This window comes from Pituophis catenifer, unplaced genomic scaffold (genome assembly GCF_029215685.1).
Source record: "Pituophis catenifer annectens isolate HBS135680 unplaced genomic scaffold, rPitCat1.0.hap2 SCAF_5, whole genome shotgun sequence".
Lineage (NCBI taxonomy): Eukaryota > Metazoa > Chordata > Lepidosauria > Squamata > Colubridae > Pituophis > Pituophis catenifer.
This window is the reverse complement of record NW_027256885.1, coordinates 83099002-83120855: the sequence shown is the minus strand read 5'-3', so window position 1 is coordinate 83120855 and position 21854 is coordinate 83099002. Positions and strand designations below refer to the sequence as shown.

General features: G+C 42.1%; 1 protein-coding gene across 1 annotated transcript in view; it reads left to right on the top strand.

Annotated features, from left to right (window-relative positions):
- Nucleotides 1–18323, top strand: part of STT3B (STT3 oligosaccharyltransferase complex catalytic subunit B) — a 521911-nt gene extending 503588 nt beyond the window's left edge. The window contains exons 12-15 of the mRNA XM_070944376.1: nucleotides 8597–8770; nucleotides 9475–9588; nucleotides 10514–10726; nucleotides 17779–18323. Of these exons, the coding sequence (XP_070800477.1) occupies nucleotides 8597–8770; nucleotides 9475–9588; nucleotides 10514–10726; nucleotides 17779–17859 (582 nt within the window). The 3' untranslated portion in view covers nucleotides 17860–18323. The remainder of the gene's footprint in view (nucleotides 1–8596; nucleotides 8771–9474; nucleotides 9589–10513; nucleotides 10727–17778) is intronic.
- The last annotated feature ends 3531 nt before the right edge of the window (nucleotides 18324–21854 follow it).

The following is a 21854-nucleotide window of genomic DNA, read 5'->3' as shown; positions in this document are numbered from 1 at the left end:
ACTTTCAGTCTCAGCTCATTACTTTTGGTGCTTTTGGTACTTTCACTCCAAACTAAAGTATCAGTAAGCAATCAGCATTGCAACAAACTATTTAAAAAATGTATATTCTGTTCAGTCATTCAAAGCACTGATATCCAATTATTCTTACAGTCTTACAATCCCCAAATCTTCTTTTCTTCTTCAATTAAAAATTTTGGTAAAAGTTTAAAAAGGCTCCCAGACATGCATTCCTTGCCGCTCAAATTTCCAGATGTGAATGCGAGCACACACCCGCACCCACTCCTCACTTTCAGCCACTCTTCTCCACCCTATCAGTCATCCAGGTAGATGAAAGAGAAACTTTCTGATCAATAAAATTAAGTTGATCTCACCTTGCTGTCACAGGCTGGTCTTTCAGTTTCTCTTTTGTTTCAGCAACTTCTAGGTTGCTTTCCCACAATGTCCGATTTGAGGAGCTTCTTCTGGTCTTTCCAGGGGGATTGCAATCTCCCTGGGTTGACCGGTACGTGCTCCTCTTGTTGGTTGTCCCTACAGGACGACTTAGGTCACAGAGGACCCTCGGACAGCGGGGATATTGACAACTCTTTGGGAGCCCCCAAAGAGTCCGTCTTGCCGCTGCGACGTTGGCCACGCCTCAATCCACATAACATCTGATGTATTGTTCTACCATGGCATTAGCGCATTCCGCAGCTCCGTTCGTACTCGGACGGAAAGCCAAGCTAAACCCCCGAGATGACCCAATGGACCTCAGGAACTCCCTCCAGAACTTAGCGGTGAACTGAACTACTCGATCAGAGATCACCCGTTGCAGAACTCCATGCAGCCGGTAGATTTGTTTGACAAACATCTTGGTTAATTTCTTAGCCAAGGGAAGTCCAGAACAAGGAACAAAGTGGGCCTGTTTGGAGAACAGGTCTATCACAGGCCATATTACAGTATTTCTGCCACTTTCCGGGAGCTCTACTATAAAGTCCATAGCTATTTCTTCCCACGGGCGGCTGGGCTCAGCTACCTGTTGAAGCAAACCGGGAGGCTTCCCCGGTCTTGTCTTATTGCTGGCACATGTGGCACAATGTTTTACATAGTCATCCATATCAGCTTTCATCTTTGGCCACCAAAACTGCCGTCTAATCAGATGAAGGGTCTTTAGTAATCCAAAGTGACCAGCCAATCGAGAATCATGGCTACGCTGGAGCACCAGGAGTCTCATGCTGTTGGGGACGTAAATTTTTGAACCTTTCTAAGCTAGTCCATCATGGGTCGTCAAAGTGTCTCGATTGTCGGCTAGCCACGGATCGGTAGATAGTGCTGCCCTCTAGTCGGCAGTTAGCTTCCCATCGATGGGATCAGTCCACCTGCTGGCCTGACTCCAGGTAGTGACTTGCGCCACACTCTGCATGTCCGGGATGATGGTGTGGACGACCTCCTCCCTCTGGATGTCATATTGGGGTTTCCTTGACAGGGCATCTGCAAGCAGGTTCTTCTCCCCTGGGATGTATTTCAGCTTGAAATCAAACCGCTTGAAGTACTGTGCCCAGAGGACCTGTTTGGGGGAGAGCCTTCATGGGGTCTTTAAGGCTTCGAGGTTTCTATGGTCTGACCATACCTCAAAGGGGATCTTGGCTCCCTCTAGGAAGTGCCGCCACGATAGAAGAGCCCAACGAACAGCAAAGGCTTCCTTCTCCCATACTGTCCATCTCTGCTCAGTGTCTGTGAGTTTTCTGGACACATATGTGCAAGGCAGCAGCCATCCTTGGGGGTCTTCCTGGAGGAGCACTGCTGCCACTGCCACGTCACTGGCGTCTGCCTGGACGATGAACTGCCTATCTGGGTCCGGGTGCTGAAGGATGGGTTCCTCTGCAAATAGCCATTTCAAGCTTTCAAACGCTTTTTGACAGCTTAGCGTCCAGGCTAGAGGCTGTGTCGGCTGCAGCTTTGTGGGGGAGGGTCCTGTCTTTAGCATTTCCAGTACGCTCCCATAGAGAGGGGTTTCTCAGGGTGCCGTTGGCCAAACAGTGTCGGCTGGCGGCCCCCAGGGGGAGAGCCTTCTCTGTGGGGGCACCTACCATCTGGAACGAGCTCCCCCCGGAGATACGGAGGATCCCGGACCTGCACACGTTTCGTCGTGCTCTCAAAACTTTTTTATTTCAGCAGGCAGGCCTGGCCTAACTCTCCTCTTCTAAATTTTTAATTCATTTGATCTTATAAATTGGGTGTTTTAATCTGTGTTTCGGCCAAAATATTTAATAATTTTAAGGGACTTTTAATATTTGTATTATCTGTATTTTATCTTGGCTGTTCACCGCCCTGAGTCCTTTGGGAGTAGGGTGGTATAGAAATTTGATTAATAAATAAAATAAATAAATAAAATTTCCATAAGTGGCAGAGCCACTTCCAGAAAGGCTGAGATGAATTGCCGGTAGAAGTTAGCGAACCCCAGGAAACTTTGCAGCTGTTTCCTGGTGCGAGGGGGCTGCCAGTCAAGTACAGCTCGCACTTTCCCAGGATCCATTTCTATGCCTTTGTTCGACACTCAGTAGCCCAGGTAGTCCTGAGAAGTTTTGTGAAACTCACATTTGGACAGCTTCGCATAAAGTTTTGCGGCTAACAGTTTCTTTAGTACTTGTCGGACTAGTTTCACATGTTCTTCTAACATCTCACTGAATATGAGAATGTCGTTCAGGTAGACTAGAACTCCCTTGTATAAATGTTCATGCAGCACCTCGTTAAACAATTGCATGAATACAGCAGGGGCTCCTTGGCAGGGGTGGGTTCTAAAATTTTTTACTACTGGTTCTGTGGGCGTGGCTTATTTTGTGGGCGTGGCTTGATGGTCATGTGGCAATTCTTTAGGATTTAGCAGAGGTACTGGTCTACCAGGCTTTTAACTGCTTGCAGAGCTGTACCGGTCTACTCATTTGTTTTGGAGGCACTGGTCTACCCATTTATTTTTGCAGGCACCGGTCGACTCATATGTTTTTGGAGGCACTGGTCTACCCATTTATTTTTGCAGGCACCAGTCTACTCATTTGTTTTTGGAGGCACCGGTCTACCAGCACACTGCCTTTTAACACTGATCAGCTGTAGGGCGGCCTTTTGAAGCCCTGTGGCAAGAGTTTAAACAGGTTTTTTCCTTCTAGCCAATCAGCTGGGACTCAGGAGGCAGCAATAGATTGGGGGTGGGGCCAAATAAAAGGTAAGAATAGCGCGGCGGGGGGCAGGGGGAAGGGGGGCAGAACCGATTCGGTGACGTCATATCGTCACCGCTACCAGCACGGCAGAACCGGGCAGAACCGGGAGGAACCCACCACTGCTCCTTGGAGACCAAAGGGCATGACTTTGAATTGGAAGCTACCTAATGGGCAGTTGAAAGCAGTCTTCCATTCATCCCCTTCCTTTATGCGCACCCTGTAGTAGGTGTCAGGTTTCGAGGTCTAGTGCTCTACTACAGGTGTGGGGGGGATTGGTCACCTGGCAGCAGCGTGTGGAACCCCGAGGCCGAGATCAGACCTACCGCCCAAGGCACGACCGGAACGAGGGCCCAAGCGCGCCACCAACGTGCCACGGAAAATCCCCCAGGGTCCAGAGGTCTTCGCCCACCTAACCGAAACAAGGGGGATCCCAGATGATGGAAATCAATCACCCGAATCGAAGCGAGGACGAGGGTGAAGACGACCCAATGGTGAGTGGACCCATCCACCCTTTTCTCTTCCCTATATGCCTAACGGCCCCAAAAACAGGGACCCAAGGGACTTTCCAAGCCCTAATAGATTCGGGCTGCACAAGGTGCCTAATTAACCTACCCACAGTCCTAAAATTGGGGATCCGAGTCAAAAAGCTCAACCACCCAATCCGATTTGAACAAGTTGATGGATCCCTAGTGGGGGGAACTTACGCCACACACCTGACCGAACCAGTGAAGCTGGAGCTAGAAGATCACTGGGAAACGATTCGGTTCATAATAGCCCCCAAAATGACAGATCCAGTCATACTGGGACTCTCTTGGCTGGACAAATGGGGCCCCATCAGTACTCTAGTGCTGACAGTAGGCTTCTCACAAGTCAAGTTTAGTAAACACTTTGCCTTTTGAAAGGTAGTTCAGTAGGTCTTTCATGAGGGGGAGGGGGCAGGTGTTTTCCACACATACTGCATTTATTCCATGAACGTCCACGCAGAGCCTTATCCCCCCCATCTGTCTTTTCCTTAAACAGCACCGGGGCGGCTACTCTGGATTTTGCAGGTTGGATGAACTCTCGAGCTAGGTTTGTATTGATGTACTGAGCCATCTCTTTTTGGGTCATTGAGTACATCTTTGGTTTAGGGAATTTAGCCCTGGGCTCAATCTTGATCGCACAGTCAGTGTGGCGATGGGGGGGAAGGATGTTGCATTCCTCATCACTGAATGCTTCAGCCAGGTCCCTGTATTCCTTGGGGACCTGGGGAGTCCCAGGTAGGACTTCAGTGGCCATCGTGGCTGCCTCTCATTGGTGGGGGCCCTGTGGGCTCATCTCAGTGGGTCCTGCTTCAGGTGGGATGGGCGGCAAGGGGCCCACCCCTATCATGACTTTTCGGTAACCGTCCTTCCATTTGATTGTAGGGGCCCATTTGTCTAGCCAGGCGAGTCCCAGGATTATTGACTCTGCCATTTTTGGGGCTACTACAAATCAAATGAGTTCTGTGTAGATCCCCAGTTGCAATCTGACAAGCTCAGTGACCCGTGTAGCAGGGGTGCCACCTATTAAGGTCCCGTCTACTTGCTGAAAGCGTATGGGGCAGCTTAAGAGGTGTGTCTTTATGCCTAGCTGCTCAACAACGGGGAAGCTAATTAAACACTGAATGCAGACGGTGTCTATTATTGCCGCTACCTCTCCATGCACCCCTGTCTCTGGCACTGTCAGCTTGACTTTGACTGCAAAGGGGTGGATGGTCCAGTGGTGAAATCCAATTTTTTTTTCCTACCGGTTCTGTGGGCGTGGCTTGGTGGACGTGGTGTGGCTTGGTGGGCGTGGCTTGGTGGGCGTGGCTGGGGAAGGATACTGCAAAATCTCCATTCCCACCCCACAGGAAGGATACTGCAAAATCCCCATTCCCTCCCCACTCTGGGACCAGCCAGAGGTGGTATTTGCCGGTTCTCTGAACTACTCAAAATTTCTGCTACCGGTTCTCCGAAGTGCTCAAAATGTCCGCTACCGGTTCTCCAGAACCTGTCAGAACCTGCTGGATTTCACCCCTGGGATGGTCCCATTTACCATCGGGTCATTTTTGCCGCTGCTACCGCTGGCTGGCCTGGACGGCAGGTCTTTGGTCGAGGTCTCTTCGCTCTCTCCAGGGGGAGGGGAAGTCTCGACTGCCTGCTGGGCAACTCTGCTGGCATCCCGGGGCTTTCGTGGAACCCTTCTTTCTCGGGCCACCGTGGCGAGGTGTGGTTGTGGAACTGGGGCAGGTGCCAGACACTCAGAAGCTCAATGACTGACTTGTCTGCAACGGTAGCATTTGATCACCCCTGTAGATTGAGCATGAGGGGTCTCAGTAGGGTTTGTTGGAGGACGTCTAGCCAAAGTTTTCCTTGGGGCCCTCTCAGCTGAGGGGCTGTGGTGTGGGTAAACTTCTCTATCCAGAGCTATTGGCATGGTATACCAGTCTTGTAGTCACTCTGGCACCCCCCCCGGATTCCACAGGCGGTTCTGACTTCTTGATCAATGGTTTCTTTAAAATAATGCAGAAGTATTCTGTCCGGCCAATGCCCAAGGTTCCCTGCGACCCGTCTGAAGACCCATACGAAGTCTTTTATGGGTCAATTTCCTTGCTTCAACACTTTTATCGTGGCTTCATTCACGTTGATTCGGTCTCGATCTTCGAATCTGGCCTGGAGCAGCTCAACAAAACCTTCAGCATCATTTAATTCAGCAGTCCCCTCATTATACAGCTGGGCTATCCAGTCAGCAGCATCTCCCTCATTCATCCCCTCTGAGATTGCAGATACTAAGTCGCAATCTGTTTCGTATTGCTCTCCATGCTGATCTACATGAGCCCATACTCGGCTGAGGAAATAGGCCAGTTTGGTAGGCTTACTGTCAAACGTCGCTCTAAACTGTGGTGGCAGGGCCCTTGCTGGTGGAATCGCCACGGTGACTGGAGGCATGTCAGGGACCTGTTGGGGTGCTGCGGCAGGCAGTGGGGTGAATGCCGGTGGCTTAACTGGAACCTGCGGTGGTGCCGCTGCTGGCTGCTAGATCAGACCCCACGGCTGTGCCGGGATCGTTGGGGCAAATTGGGTCCATGGTGATCCCGTAAGGGGTGGAGCAGACGGTGTTGGCGTCCACTGGCACTGGATCCACCCCTGGCCGGGATAGAATGCCCAGCCTGGGGGGATACTGTTAAGGATATTCTTGTCTCACAACCAATGTTGTGGGTTATTGAGCAGAGTACCCTTTGAGTTTATGCACGAAAGCGACTGAGAATGATTGTGGATAATAACAGTTAACATACAAACAAACTGGGTTTTGATAGTATTTTACTTTTAGAGAAAAAGCAAAATCATAGTCCAAAAACAATCCAAGTCATACACATATAAAGTGAGATAAAGATCAGTCCAGGGATATTTTCCAAATATAAAGTCTTCTTACCACTTGTAGAAAAATACAATAAAACATATCTTCTTTAGTTTCAATCAGGAACAAAGTTCAATATAAAAACAGTCAATAAATATTAGAAAAGCAATAAATAGCCATGATCAAGCAATGATCATGCAGAGAGATCAAATATAGAGTTACAGCATATCAGCAGGTAAAATGGTGTAGTGTCCACACAAACCATAATTCAGCTTTCCTTAAGTACATTGGCTACAGAGCTCAGCCAATCAGGATGCATGATGATACAACACAGTTTTTAAAGCTACATAATACATTTAGCTACAAACACACAATGTTGGTTTATATATTTCCTGACCAACCAGTTGGGTAATAACAATTTCCTAACAGATACGCTCCAGGAGTCCAGACAACAATTGGCTCCAAGACGGAGGCAACAGGTTCCGGTCAGCACCCCGTTCAGCCCCCTTTCTGATTAGTTATTTTGGAGATTCGGGTTAATGTCAGGGTTCCAAGGAACACCCCCAATGAAATAAAACTCCGAGGCCTGAGGTTCCTCAAAATTCCAATTTATTAGAGATGTCATGTTGGCACATCTGGGAAAACCCGAATCTGAAAGCTTCCAGGTTTCCTCCCACCCAGCTAACAGTTCAAAGCCCTGCCCCACACCCACAAGTTCATCACATCGTCCAATCAACTCTTCACATTCAACTGGATACAATCTCCAGGCAGTCTCCAGCAGATGCAGGCAAAAGTGTCCTTGAATATGGAATGTTGTTATGACTAACTTTCTACCGCTCCAACAAAACCCCCCTCCCAATTCCCCAGGCTAAAATATGTGGCAGTTAGGAAGCAAAAAAGAAAACTGTCTTCCAAAACTGACACTGTCTTTGTCTTGTTCATGTCATTGTCACATACATACAGTTTACAGGTAATCCTCAAGTTACAACCATTTGTTCAGTGATTGTTCACATTTAAGGAGGCACTCTAAAAATGGTACATACTCCTAGTCCTCAAAGTTACAGCCATTGCAGCACCCCTGGGGTCACATGATCAACATTTGGGTGCTTGGCAACCCACCTTACGACCACAGGGGCACATCAAGTCCCCCAACCCACTTATCTCCTCCCCATCTCTTCCCTTTTGGTCATCCTGCACATCAACACTTCTTGGCAGCACTGGGGCTGAAGTAGAGACCCAGGACCTTCAGCAGTGTCAGCTGGCTGCCACCGCCCCCAGGCCTCTACTTTAGCCTGAGTGCCACCACCACCACCAAGGAGTGCTGCCTCATCCCCACACTGTGGCCAGCCAGCCCAGTGCCACAAAGTCCCAGCTGTTATCACTGCCCTGAACACTATAGGACCTGCCACACACAGCTGATCTTCTCTGTCTTCTCTCTGCTGACAAGGCATGCCTGACCTGACACTATGCAAGGCAGCTGCTGGCTATGCCAAGCCTTTTTCCTGATGCCTCTTGCACCATTCTAAAATAGCATGCACCCTGCACCCTCCTTCCCTGGTCTCCTGCATTCATACTGCAGCACCCCTCTCCCCAACTCATGTGTGGCCTACTGTGGGCTTTCCCCATCCCCCTTGCAGCACCCCTGCACTCCTTACCTGGGACTCCCACTGCTTCCCGCTTAACAACCCGCACACCTTGGGTTACAATGAGAACCAAGACTCCCTGGATTGCCTTTCCTAAGCAATGCGGTCATGTGATGTTCCACTATACAACCATACCACTTAGTAATGGCAATCCTGGTCCCAATTGCTGTTGTAACTTGAGAACTACCTCTATATGTAGTTTTTTGGTGTTCATATTTGTATACAACTTTGGAACTAAAACCTGAATTGCTAAATTTCAAATTCACAGCTGGAAAATTAACCATCTATTAATCTTGAAAATGCTAATTAAATTGTTTATTTAAGAAATATACACGTAGCCAAATTCAAAATAACCTACATTTTAAGAAGAATATGTTGACTTTAAAAATATTTTTATTACAGGTAGGCAAAGCTATGTCCTCAAATGAGACAGCAGCATATGAGATCATAAAAAGCCTGGATGTGGATTATGTATTAATAATTTTTGGAGGTGTAATTGGCTATTCTGGTGATGATATTAACAAATTTTTATGGATGGTAAGGATAGCAGAAGGAGAACATCCTAAAGATATTAGGGTAAGTTAAAGTGGTTTTAAAAATGTGTACATAGCAACATGCAATTTTCCTGCCTTAGCTTGTTTATGTAATCTGGCAAGACTTTGTGTATAATACTTTAATCTTTCTGTAAAAGATATTATCCCAAATTTGTCTGATATTTCTGTGGACACTTGTATACCCTAAGCTACAATATAATTACATACTGTAGTGTCCTAATTAACTGTTAAGTATTACAGAGAGCCAGTTTGGTCTAGTGGTTAAGGTACCAGACTAGAAAGCAGGAGACTGGGTTCTAGTCCCACTTTAGCCATGAAAGCCAGCTGGGTGACTTTGGGCCAGTCACTCTCAGCCCAACTCACCTCACAAGAGTTGTTTTGGGGAAGATAAAAGGAGGAATGTTGGATAAGTTCAGTGCCTTGAGTTACTTGTAAACAAAAATAATATAGGTGGGATATAAATAAAATAAATGTTAGTTACTGTGTATTTGTCACACCTGATGTCTTGATACAATATATCTAATAAAGCCAAAAGTGAAGATGAAATAAAAATGTATTGTAACTTAGTCTTATAGCATGAAAAAAATTAGAACTACCCTCAGTCACTGGGTTTTTTTACCTATTAGTTGTTTACAGAAATTGCTGATTATTGGATTTTTATTCTGTTTCATCTTGTTTCCCTGAACTGACTTGTATAATAATTTCATTTCCTACTTTTTGTTAAAGGAAAGTGACTACTTTACTCCACAAGGAGAGTTTAGAGTTGATAAAGTAGGGTCTCCAATCTTGCTGAACTGTCTTATGTATAAAATGTCATACTACAGATTTGGAGAAATGCAGGTTAGTCTCATGTATTCAGGTGCAGTCTTAATAGTAATGTTTCTTTACATTTCTGTGTATCCCTGACAATACGTTCCACAACTATTATGAGTGCTTAAAATTATTATTATTATTAGGCCTTTCTATAATTGATAAAAGTGAAGGGCTATCTTAAGTAATCCTAAAAAGGGAAAGAAAGAGAACTCCTCTTCCTTCTAATGAAGGATAAGCATGCAAGGCCACAGAATATTTTCTGTATCAATCCTTTACCAACTGTACTAGTTACCATTTTTGTTGCTGAGCTCAATTAACGGTTTGGTTTTTACCTCTAAAAAGTTGGGGCTGAGTTGGTTTCAGAATTCCATTGCGCCTATGTTTCCTTGTCAGATAAAATGTAGCAAATGGATACTTCTAGTTAGGAAGTTGTCTTAATGGCAATTAGCTCTCTTGCTGGTACAGTAAAATCTTTTAAAGGGACACAATTTACATTAATTTTATTCCAAACAGCATTCTCCTGGTCTCATGCTTATTATCAGTGGCAGTGATACCATCTGTGTTTATAAGTTTTATATTTTATGATTAGTAGTTTAATAAAAGTTTATTGGCCATAATTCAAAATTGAAAAATATTAATTTCTAGTTGGGGGAGGGGATTCTGTCAAAATCCTTGATATTTTGTTCCCTTTTTTATACTGGAAGTGCTTATTAATTTTATATTTAATTTATATAATTTAGTACTAGACTTCGACACTGTATGGAGTAAACGTAAGGTCTCTTTAATCATGATTTGTTCAAAATTATATAAAAAAAATTATATAAAAAACTATGTATATAAATAACATTTTAAAATCTATTGTCTATGTTTTCATTGTGATATATATACATTTATAGTTCCATTTCTAGAACTGAATATACCTGCAAACTAATGAATAGCATTAATTTTGTAGCTGGATTTTCGGACTCCCCCAGGATTTGATCGAACCCGCAATGCTGAAATTGGCAACAAAGACATTAAGTTTAAACATTTGGAAGAAGCCTTCACTTCAGAGCACTGGCTTGTTAGAATATATAAAGTGAAAAGACTAGACAACAGAGAAACACTAGATCATAAGCCTAGACTAACCAACATTTTACCAAAACAGAAGTATTTGTCAAAAAAGGTGGGTTCCTAGTGAAATATTTCAAAGGAAATTTTTAATGCTATGCTAGTTTTACCAGCTATACAATTAGGTCTTTCTACTAGCTACATAAACACATACTTTGTCTCAAATAACAGACCCAATGGATGATAATAATGGTTAGCATTTTGATTAATGCAGCATGTGGGGATTCTGTTTATCATTTGTGCTCATAGGCAGGCTATGTCCCCAAAATCCCAGCTAAGTGTAAAAAATTTACTATCTAGAACACATTAATAGTCTTCCAGTAATTATGTTGATTCCCTCAATAAATGTGAGAATGTCTTTCTGAAAAATGATGCTTAGACCAGGGGTCCCCAACCCCTGGGCCGTGGCCCACTACTGGGCCATGGTCTATTCAAAATTGGACCACGTGATTGGCTGGCTGGAGTGCATGTGAGTATAGTTCAATTTGCGTGGGCCGGCAGGCACTCTTGTGCATGCACATGCGTGGTCTGGCCAGCCACTCGCGCAAGGGCTGTGTGCGCACTTTCGCGCCAGTCCACCACTCGCACGGCCCAGTTCCCCTCGCCTCCCTCCCGGCCCCCAGCCAGGCTGCCAAGCCACAAAGGTTGGAGACCGCTGATGTAGACATTTCAGAATGACTTATTTTGTAAAATAATTGAACCTTGGAATTCTTGTTGACAGCTCAACTGTCTGGCTTCTTACTCTTTTAAAATCATCTCATTCAAATACAACATTTTCTTTACCATTATTGTGTGCTGTTCCAGTCCATTCAACAGTCAAGTGTTCAGGAATGGAAATAAAATCCTCTTTAAACAGAAATGTTTTACCTGATTTCTTATAGAAAAATAATCTACTGTAAACAATTCTAGGGACTATTCAGAGTTTTGCATGTTTTAAACGTATTGTACTGTTCAACTAAGAAACTAGAGTTGCACATATGGCACTGTGCAAAAGTGTTAAGCAGTTGTGCAAAAATGCTGTAAATTAATAATGCTTTCAGAAATAGAAGTGTTAATAGTTCATTTTTATCAATTAACAAAATGGAAAGTAAATGAACAGGAGAAATCCAAATCAAATCTATCTATCTATCTATCTATCTATCTATCTATCTATCTATCTATCTATCTATCTATCTATCTATCTATCTATCTATCTATACACACATACACACATACCGGTATACACACACAAACACACACACACACACAGATAAATATCAGCTTTAATATTTTTTTATGTGGGAAATAATTGCAGTGGAAAAAATGAACATAACACATTTTATTTTGGAAATATTTGGAGCACAATAGAACTCTTTTTGTCCATAGTAATTAAAATGTAAACCTCAGAGCATTATTTTTAAATAATAACCATGATAACTCTTTTAGAGAAATTAGAGGGTTCTGTCTGCAGTTTTTGAAATAGTACTTTATGTATTGAATGCTAAAAGTTACTGTGGCATTAGCAGAAAGCAAACAGGCATCAAGAAAAATTTTCCTTGCTGCTGGATAATATACTAAATAACTGTCATTGAAATTAAATGGCAGTGTTTGCTATAAATAAGTGCAGCCTGAAACCTAAAAGCTTAGTTTTCAGGCTACATTTATTTACAGCAAACACTGCCATATAATGAGGCTTAGGTTTCATTGAAAAGAGCAATAATGACTAAAGGAAAACTTGCATAGGATTACACTCTTAAATTTGTGGTGAAGGATTTGGGGAACATGGTACATGCCAGAACTGGAAAGATTACATTCCAAGGTACCTGCATATGGTAATTCCTACCTTTCTAACCATGACTTAAACATAATAATTAAGGTTTCTAGAGCAATGCAAAAACATGAGCATTTTAAGTGAGATCCTTGATTTTTTTCCCTCCCAAACAAATTCCCTAACGGTCTTATTTAATTCTGAAAAAAAAAATTTCTTTAAAATTATTGGTAAATTTTGATATAAAAATAAGATCTTGGGGAGGATACTCATCTTAATTGCCGCAATTTTGCCAATAAGTGATAATTTGATCTTTTTCCATCTATCCAGATCTTGTTTTAATTTATTAATTAATGGAGTATAATTGTCTTCTTTTAGAGATGAGCACCTTTTGGTTAGCCAAATTCCTAAGTATTTTATTTTTGGGACAACTTGTAAGCCCAAGGTTTCTTCTATCTCTTTCTTCTGCATCTCAGTTACATTCTTAGTAAGTATTTTGGTTTTAGATTTGTTCAATTTAAAGCCTGCCACCTCCCCGTATTTGCCCAATTCCTCTAATACTTTTTGTCCAGATATTAATGGGTCTTCTAATATTAACGCCACGTCATCCGCAAAGGCTTGCGTTTTATACATCTCTTTTCTAATTTTTAGGCCTTTGATTTCCTCGTTGTTTCTAATGTTTCGTAGCAAAACTTCCAGAGCCAAAATGAATAATAGCGGTGACAAAGGGCAGCCTTGCCTTACACCTTTCTTAATTTGAAAAATTCTTGTCCTGTCACCATTTACTAAAATGCTCGCCTTCTGATTATCATAGATAGTTTTTATCATTTTTTCGAAGTTTTGCCCGAATCCCATTATTTTAATTTGCTTAGTCATAAAATTCCAGTTTAGATTATCGAATGCCTTTTGGGCATCCAAAAAAACTAAGGCCAGCTGCTTTTCTGGATGTTCTTCGTAGTATTCTAGAGTATCTAATACAATTCTCAAATTGTCCCTAATTTGTCGTCCCGGGAGAAATCCATTTTGGTCTTTATGAATCCAATTATTTAATATTTTTTTGGTTCTTTCTGCCATTATACACATAAATAGTTTGTAATCAGTGTTTAGAAGTGAGATCGGTCTATAATTTTGAATTTTTTTTGGGTCAGCACCTTCTTTCGGCAGTAGTGTAACATGAGCTTCCCTCCACGAGTCAGGAATTTTTGAGCCCGTCAAAACCTCATTGAAAATTTCCATTAATTTGGGTTGTAGAATTTCTTCCAATTTTTTATATATTTCTCCTGGGAATCCGTCTGGGCCAGGTGATTTGTTGTTTTTGAGTTTGGAAAGGGCTTTTTTAAACTCTTCAGTTGTTATCTTAGCGTTTAGCATCTCCTTCTCTTCCTCCGTTATTTGCGGGAGCTCCGCCTTTGCCAGGTATTGATCTATTTTTTCCTCCGAGGTCTCCTCTTCTTTGTATAGGGATTCATAGTACTCTCTCGCTCTTTCTAGTTTATCTTCTTCTTTATTTAAGAGATTTCCCTCAGCGTCTTCTAATATCTGGATTGTCCCTTTTTCATTTTCCTTTTTTAATTTATAGGCCAGCCACCTGCCCGATTTATTTGCGTTCTCAAAATAGTGCTGTTTTGTTCTTTTTATTTTTTGGGCTAGCTCTTCTTGATCTAGAATATTTAATTTATGTCTCCACACCATCCAATTTTCTTTTACTCCAGTATCTCCAGGCGTTTTCTGGAGTTTCTTTTCTGCTTCATCTAGCTGTTTGATGAGATCTTCCCTGGATTTTCTTTTTAGTTTGTTTTTATATGCGGTGTAGGATATTATTACCCCCCTCAGGTAGGCCTTCATTGTGTCCCATACTATTTCACGGGGTGTCCCTTGGTTCTCGTTTTCTCCAAAAAAAGTCTTTATTTCTCCTTTCAGTTTTTCTACGCACTCTTTGTCACATAATAGTTTTGTATTGAACCTCCATCTCTGTTGTTTCTTTCTCTTTACATTTCTCCATTTTATTTCCAGGGGATTGTGGTCTGCCCAGATGTTTGGGCTAATTTCTGCCATCTCTATTTCTAACCCCAGCGTCCTGGTAACCCAAGCCATATCTAATCTCGACCATGACTGTTGCGAGTTGGAATAGAATGTAAATTGTCTTTCGCTTGGATGCAAAGTTCGCCATATGTCGATTAAATTCATTTCCTCCACCAAATCGAAAAAGGTTTTTGGTAAAGTCACTCTTTTGTTTTTATTCATTTTATTGCTTTTATGGTCGTTATCTGGGTCTACAATTCCATTGAAATCACCTATCATGCAGATTTCATTATGTTCCATATTCCCTAATTGTTCACGTAACTTTTGAAAAAATTCTCCTTGTTTTTTGTTTGGAGCATAAATGCCCACTAGTAACATTTTAGAGTTTTCTATCGTAACTTCAACCATAAGTATTCTGCCCTTTGTATCATTATATTTCAATTCTGCTTCAATTCCTTTTTTAACATAAATTGCTACCCCTCTCTTTCTTTTTTCTGCTAATGAGGTAAATAGTTTACCATATTTTTTATACTCCAGACATTTGCCCTCATCCTTTTTTATATGGACCTCCTGTAGGCAAATTATATCCATATTTTGTTTTGCTAGCTTTGTAAGTGTTAATTTCCTTTTTTTACTATCGTTTAAACCATTGACATTTACTGAGATTAATTTCAAATCCTTCATTCCTGTTTTCCTTGCTCGGCTTTAGTTCTTATTTAGTCTTACGGCTCTTACTGGTCTTGTTTTTTTCTCCTTAGCTTCTTCTTCGGTCTTCTTCTCCTCCGCGGTTTCTTCCTCTTCTAGATTTATCGCCTCTATTTCCTCCTTACTACTTTGTTCTTCTTCTGCACCTCTTAACTGGTCGAGAAAGTCTTGTGCTGTGCTCAAGCTGTCTATTTTTATTTTTCTCCCCTGCCAGGTGATTAGCATCCCCTCTGGCAGGAGCCATCTGAATAATATATTTCTTTTATTCAATTGCACAGCCAAAAATCTGTATCCTTTTCTCACCTCCCTCACTCTTCTCGGGATCTGTTTTAGTATTATCACTTCTTTTCCTCTGTATGTTATTTGTCCATCCCTCGCCATACTGTATAAGATGTCTTTTACTTTTTTTCTTGCGAATCTTATGTGGACTTCTCTGGGGAGCCTATTCCTCCTCGCATAGTTTGTTTGGACTCTATAGACGTCGTCCAGTTCTCTAATAATCTCGCGTTTGTCTTGTTGGAGTACTTCTGCAATTAGTTCCGCCATCTTCTCTCCCAAATCCTCGTCTTTTTCTTCTTCCACATTTTGAAAGCGCAAGTAGAACGACGCCCTGTCCATCTCTAATTGTGTTAATGAATCTTCTAATTCCTTATTTTGCATCGTCAACGTCTGATCTACCATGTCCAGTTTCTTCTCATTTTGTTCTATTTTTTGCTCCGCCTTCTGGATCCTTTGTTCGTTGTTCGAGATTGAGACTTGAATCTCATTCATCTTCTGGTCCAGTTGGTGGATATCTGTTTTTAGTTCAGTATGGTTATTGGACATTTTTTCCTGCATGGCCATCATCGTTTCTTGGATTAATGTCAATGTTGACTGAACTGTTAGTAATGTTGGTGTTGCTATGGCCTTGTCCGTTTTTTGTAATCCTTCCGTTGATTTTTGGGTAGCCGGGGAGGTCATGGATATGGTGGGATTTGAGGGGGTCTTCTTCCCTGTTTTCAGGATCGTTGATGACATGCTCGTCATTTCTTTCAAAATTATTTTTTGTTCTCTAATTATTTTCTCGATATTTCTCCAAACTTTCATACACTAGCTGTCACCTTTTTTTTTTTTTTTATACTTCTTCAAAGTATAGGGGGGAGATTTTTTTTTTTCGATCGATGTCTATTTATCACTTATGTCACATGTATCACTTCCAATCACTATCTTAAATAAACTTAACCATCAATATCTATTCCTCAATCTACATTACTTCCAATCAATGTGGGAGGATTTGGACTTCCAAATTGGGAAATGTATTACAGAGCAGCAAAGCTGATATGGATAAAGGATTGGATCACCTTGGAGAATAAGAGAATCTTAGTGTTAGAATGACATGACCTACAGAAAGGGTGGCATGCTTATCTATGGGACAAAGACAATAAAAAGAAAACCTATTTCCACAGGCATAAAATTAGAGACTCCCTAATACAAACGTGGGTGGGAATCAGGCAGAGATACTATTCAAAAGTCCCAACTGGCTTTCCACGGTAGAGGCAATGATTTACCCCAACAGGTTTGGAATGGAGAAATTGTGCAGATACAAAGACATTGTCGATGGAGGGGGAAATATTAAATCTAATGAAGCCCTGAGAGACCAAGGTATAACTTTAGATTGGTGGACTTATCTGCAAATAAAATCAAGATACCAGAAAGATAAAGAAGAGTATGGCCTAGAATTAGGATATAATGGATTAGACAAAATTTTGATGGGACCAGGGAAAAAAGCGTTGGCCAAGCTGTATAACTATTTATTAGAGGAAGACAGAGATGAGGATACAATTAGAAATCAATTGAGAGCATGGGAGAGAAATATTGGACACAGTTTGAATTTTAATGAATGGGAAGAAGCCTGGAATAAAAATTATAAATTAACTAGAGCAGCCACATATAAGGAAAATCACTACAAAATGCTTCATAGGTGGCATTTGGCACCTGCAAGACTAGCAAAGATGTTCCCCAATGCGCAACCAAATTGTTGGAAATGTGGCCATGGCCATGGCACCTTCTTTCATACGTGGTGGACATGCCCCGAAGCAAAAAGGTTCTGGAGCAAAATTTGGAGATGGTTGAAAGACATACTTAAAGAAGACATTGATCTGAACCCAGAAATATTTCTCCTGGGAATGGTAAAGAAAGGATACGTAAAGGAAAAGGTCCACCTCCTAATACACATAACTACAGCTGCCAGACTAGCATACGCTCAATACTGGAAAAAGAAAGACCTACCACCAGATGACCTTATAATTAATAAAATATTAGAGTGTGCAGAGATAAGTAAATTAACTCACGAGATAAATGACGATGAAAATTCTGATTATGATACTGTGTGGGGAAGATGGTACGAATGGATAAATGATAGAATTAAGGAAGAAACAAAAGGTGCAGAAATTAATTAGAAATGTATAGCACAAATGACACCAGACACTTATTCATGTATATATGTATAAACACTGCGAATCCGATGTTAAACAGAATTGTTATTATATTTTATTTGTGTATAAAAAAAATCAATAAAATTGTATTAAAAAAAAAATGAGCATTGTTACTAGAGCATTATAAATACTAATATACTATTCTGTTTTTCTTTTTAGACTGCCAAAAGGAAGCGTGGCTACATTAAGAATAAACTAATTTTAAAGAAAGGCAAGAGACCCAACAGGAAGACAGTTTAAAAACACTGTACTGATTGCTAATATTGAAGCAGTTGTCCTTGAGATAACCAGTCTTTGCCTTTAGCTCAAGTCATGTTTCACAGCAACATGAGGGTACAGAACGATCATTGGTCCAGATTATTGTGCAAAACTTTCAGGCAATGTCTGACTTAAATTTTGGCTTACTGAGAACAGCTGTTTTAGATTTGTATTGTGAAGCAAGATAGGGCTGCTGTCCAGGTCTTGGAGGTGTAAAATTAGAGATATAAAATTGGTACATATTTTCTTTCCACTTCAATGAATTTGAACCGATTGCACCAAACAGCCCTTTAATTCAGTCCTTGACACATGCATACAATACTTGTCAGTTTTTTAAATCTTCCATTGAACAGCAATATCTCAACTGGAATGGTAAAATGTGAATTGGCTATTTCCATTGTGACCCTTCCAACAGTGTGGATATTTTGACATTTCAGCTAGTAGAACAACTCCTTTTGAGGTATTTATTTTATAAGACACCACTCACATTGTTGCAGTATGTTGTGTTCAGGACTGTATATCAAACTGCAATTTCACTACTCACAGCACAGATTATATGCTTGGATGAGGCCATTTGTTTTGAAAAGAAGTGGTCTTGCTATCCTTCAAATGTGTGTGGCAGATCTAGAGGTATAGAAGAGGTAAAATATAAGAAAATACATTTGAACCGTATATCTGACATGACAGTAATGAATGCTACTGAGCACCATAGCACCTGGTGTTCTCAAAATCTCCTTGTTTAGCTTCAAGTTTATATTATACAATATTTTAGCCTGTTAAGAGAAACATAGACAAGTATCCAAACTCATTTCCTGCATCTATTATAGGCAGAAGGGTTTATGTGTCTGCCTGTTTACCTGCCTTTTTCATGGGGTTGGGTTTCTGGAAATAACATTTTTCTCCATATTTTTATTTAGTGCTTCAGTTGATGGAACTTCTGCTTTGAATATGCACTTGTATAGTTTATGAAAAAGATGCTTTATCAAGTACCCTAAATTATAAACAGAGACTGAACAAGTTCACTTTCCAACTATACAAACTTTTGAGCATTGTTACTTTAATAAAATTAAAATGTGTATGGGGTAGGTTTCATTGACAGTTACAGGATATAATTTTGATATAAAAACAGCTTATACCAGCTTTATTGGTGCAAAGCAGAATAGTATTACCTTCCCCCCAAATTATATTTTGGTCAGTGAGAAAGTTACTGCTGACATTACAGATGTATAATTTTTATTTGATTTTTTTTTTCCTTTTGGAGTAAAGAGGTTATAAATCAATAATGCAGTAGCAACATTTTTGCAAAATCTGGATTTCTGACCCTTTGTCATTGAGATTATATTACTTGGTTGCTTTACAACTCAATACAAACCAGTTGTTGACTCTAAGGATAAATAAAGTTAAATCAAGTTTTTGTGTTAAGTGATTGGCTGCTATTTTCTTTATTCATTACCTTGTGGCTTCCAAAAGTTGCTGTGTTAAGAACCTGAAGCACCATTCATTCAAAACTATATCTGACAGGTATTGTTCTTTCTACATTGTGCATTGTCAGTTCTGGTTATGAGCTTGCTTACACATTTTCTCTTGCTGTAATTAATTCCATGTACATAAGATAATTTAGTGTGCTACTGCTCCATTATAATTAGATACAAATTGAATAATTTGGGACTGAAATTGGAAAACATATTTACACTCTGCTTTTTATACTAATGAAATGTATCCTGTAAAGCAGGGGTGTCAAACTCACAGCATCACGGCGTCATCACATGATGTATCACAACTTTTTTCCCCTTCTGCATCCGGGCCGCGGGCCGCGACTTTGACACCCCTGCTGTAAAGGATACACTGCCATACATTAGGCTTCCTCCTCTTTTATTTTGTATTATATTTAAAGACTCCAGTGGAAAATTTCAGTTACCTATTCAGTATAATCAGCTTCAAGTTCTCATATGGTATTTTGTAGACATTTCATCTAAGCTCAGAATTTGTTAGGCAATATTCAGACTGAATTACTGATTTTAACTGACATACAGTTAAAATCAGTAATTCAGTCTGAATATTGCCTAACAAATTCTGTTGAAAATATGAATTGTATGCACATATCTGTTGAAAAAATGTATACTTTAAAAGTGGAGGAAACAAGTTGATAATTCCAATTTTTCAACAGCTGTTGTAATTCTACAGCATTTCTACATTCTACAATCTTTCACACTTGTTTTTCCCTTTTTTTCTGGTATAATCTGTTAGGTCTTTATTGGGAGGGTGAGCAAGTCAAAGATGAAACATTATGGAACCACCATTTTTCCAGCTGTTCTTGTTCAGCTGCATTCTACTAACCTCTCTTGGTTAGTCTACAAATCTTGCTTGGGCCAGTTTTCTCTGATAAGAAAGGCATATGTTTTTTGTATTGCCAGAGATGTGCCAGCAGCACTATACATAAATATGTCCTGGAATGTGCACTATAGTCTCAGTTCTGTCAAAAAGTATTCACTCACAGATCTTATGAATCTTATCTTCACCACTGAATGATACATAGGCGGAGTTTGGACACATAACCTCCAGGTTTGTTGCTTGTTTCATTGATTGGATGAACAAAATCATCTAGCATGAGAGGTGGTACTCAGCCAGTTTGCACTGGTTCGGGCGAACCAGTAGTGAAAATTTTGAGCAGTTTGGAGAACCGGCAAATCCCACCACTGGCTGGCACTGCCCCCGCTCGCCTGCCCACTTGCTGCTCACCCCTGCCCACTCGCCTTGCCTGCCTGCTTGCCCCACCCACCTGCCCTGCCCCACCCAGTCACTTCTCATCTCGCCTCCCCAGCATGGCTGTTGCTTCTGTTTGGCTCCTCATGTGCGTTGACCACATGGTCTCTGCGGGCCAGCCAGCTTGTCTGCCTTCCAACGTGATGCCCACGGCCCAACTGAGCAGCCCTGATCAGCCTGGGTAAGCCTGCCAACTCGCCTAGCTAGCTGCCTCCCACCATCCCACGTGGCACCGCCAGCTTGCCTGCCTTTGTCGTGGCTTACCCCGCCAGCCATGCAGCCCAGCTGATATCCATGCCTCGCCCGTTCTGCTCACCACAATTTGCCTGTGAAGGTAAGGCGCTTGGCTGAAGGGCCGCGTCAGGGAGGACACGGCGAGGCTCGGCCGCCTTTTGGGCCTGGCTCTCGCCAATCGCCATCCTTCTGCCCGCATGTCGCCTGCTTTCCCTTCGCCTCGGGTCAGGGGATGTGCCATTCCCCAGCGCTGGCCTTGCCCTGGGCCTCCACCCGCATGCCACCACCCCCCGGCCTCAAACTACGGCCCCCTGAGCCAAAGCAATTTATTCAGCCGGGGGGGGCACAGGAGGCCCGAAGCGGTTTGGGAATTGACTGGACAGTTCTTACTTGTAAGAAGTCCCATCCAGAGAGCGCTGCAGAGGAGATCTTGCAGCTGCTTCTTCTGTCCCTTGCCAAGCCTCGGTCGCTCGCGGAGACGCTCCATGTCCTCTCCGGGTCTGCAGCTGCTTCTCTCCGCTACTGCTCATGCTGGGAGAGCGTCTTGTGCAATTTAGCAGCTGTGAGCTGCCGCTTTCTTCTAAGTCCCATCCGGAAAGCACTGTGGCACAGAGAAGCAGCAGCCATGTTGAATGCTGTTTCTCTCAGCCACAGCGCTTTCCGGATGCGGAGAGAAGCAGCCACTGCCCCAGAGAGCAGAGATGGAGGGGAGCAGGCCCCAAAAGGCTGCTCGGTCGAGCCTCACCGCATGGCGGAAGCTGTGCGCGCACACACATTTTCGGCAAACCGGTGGTGAAATTATTTGAAACCCACCACTGTCTGGCATGTGATATGCCAACGTGAGAAAGTATTGACCCTTTTAGATTAATTAAGTGGTTGCATCAGCATTAGCTATAGTAACTGCAACCAAATAAATAAATACAATAGATCACCAGTCTGTCATGTAGCTGTCAGCGTTCCAAATTAGGCTCTCTTCCAGC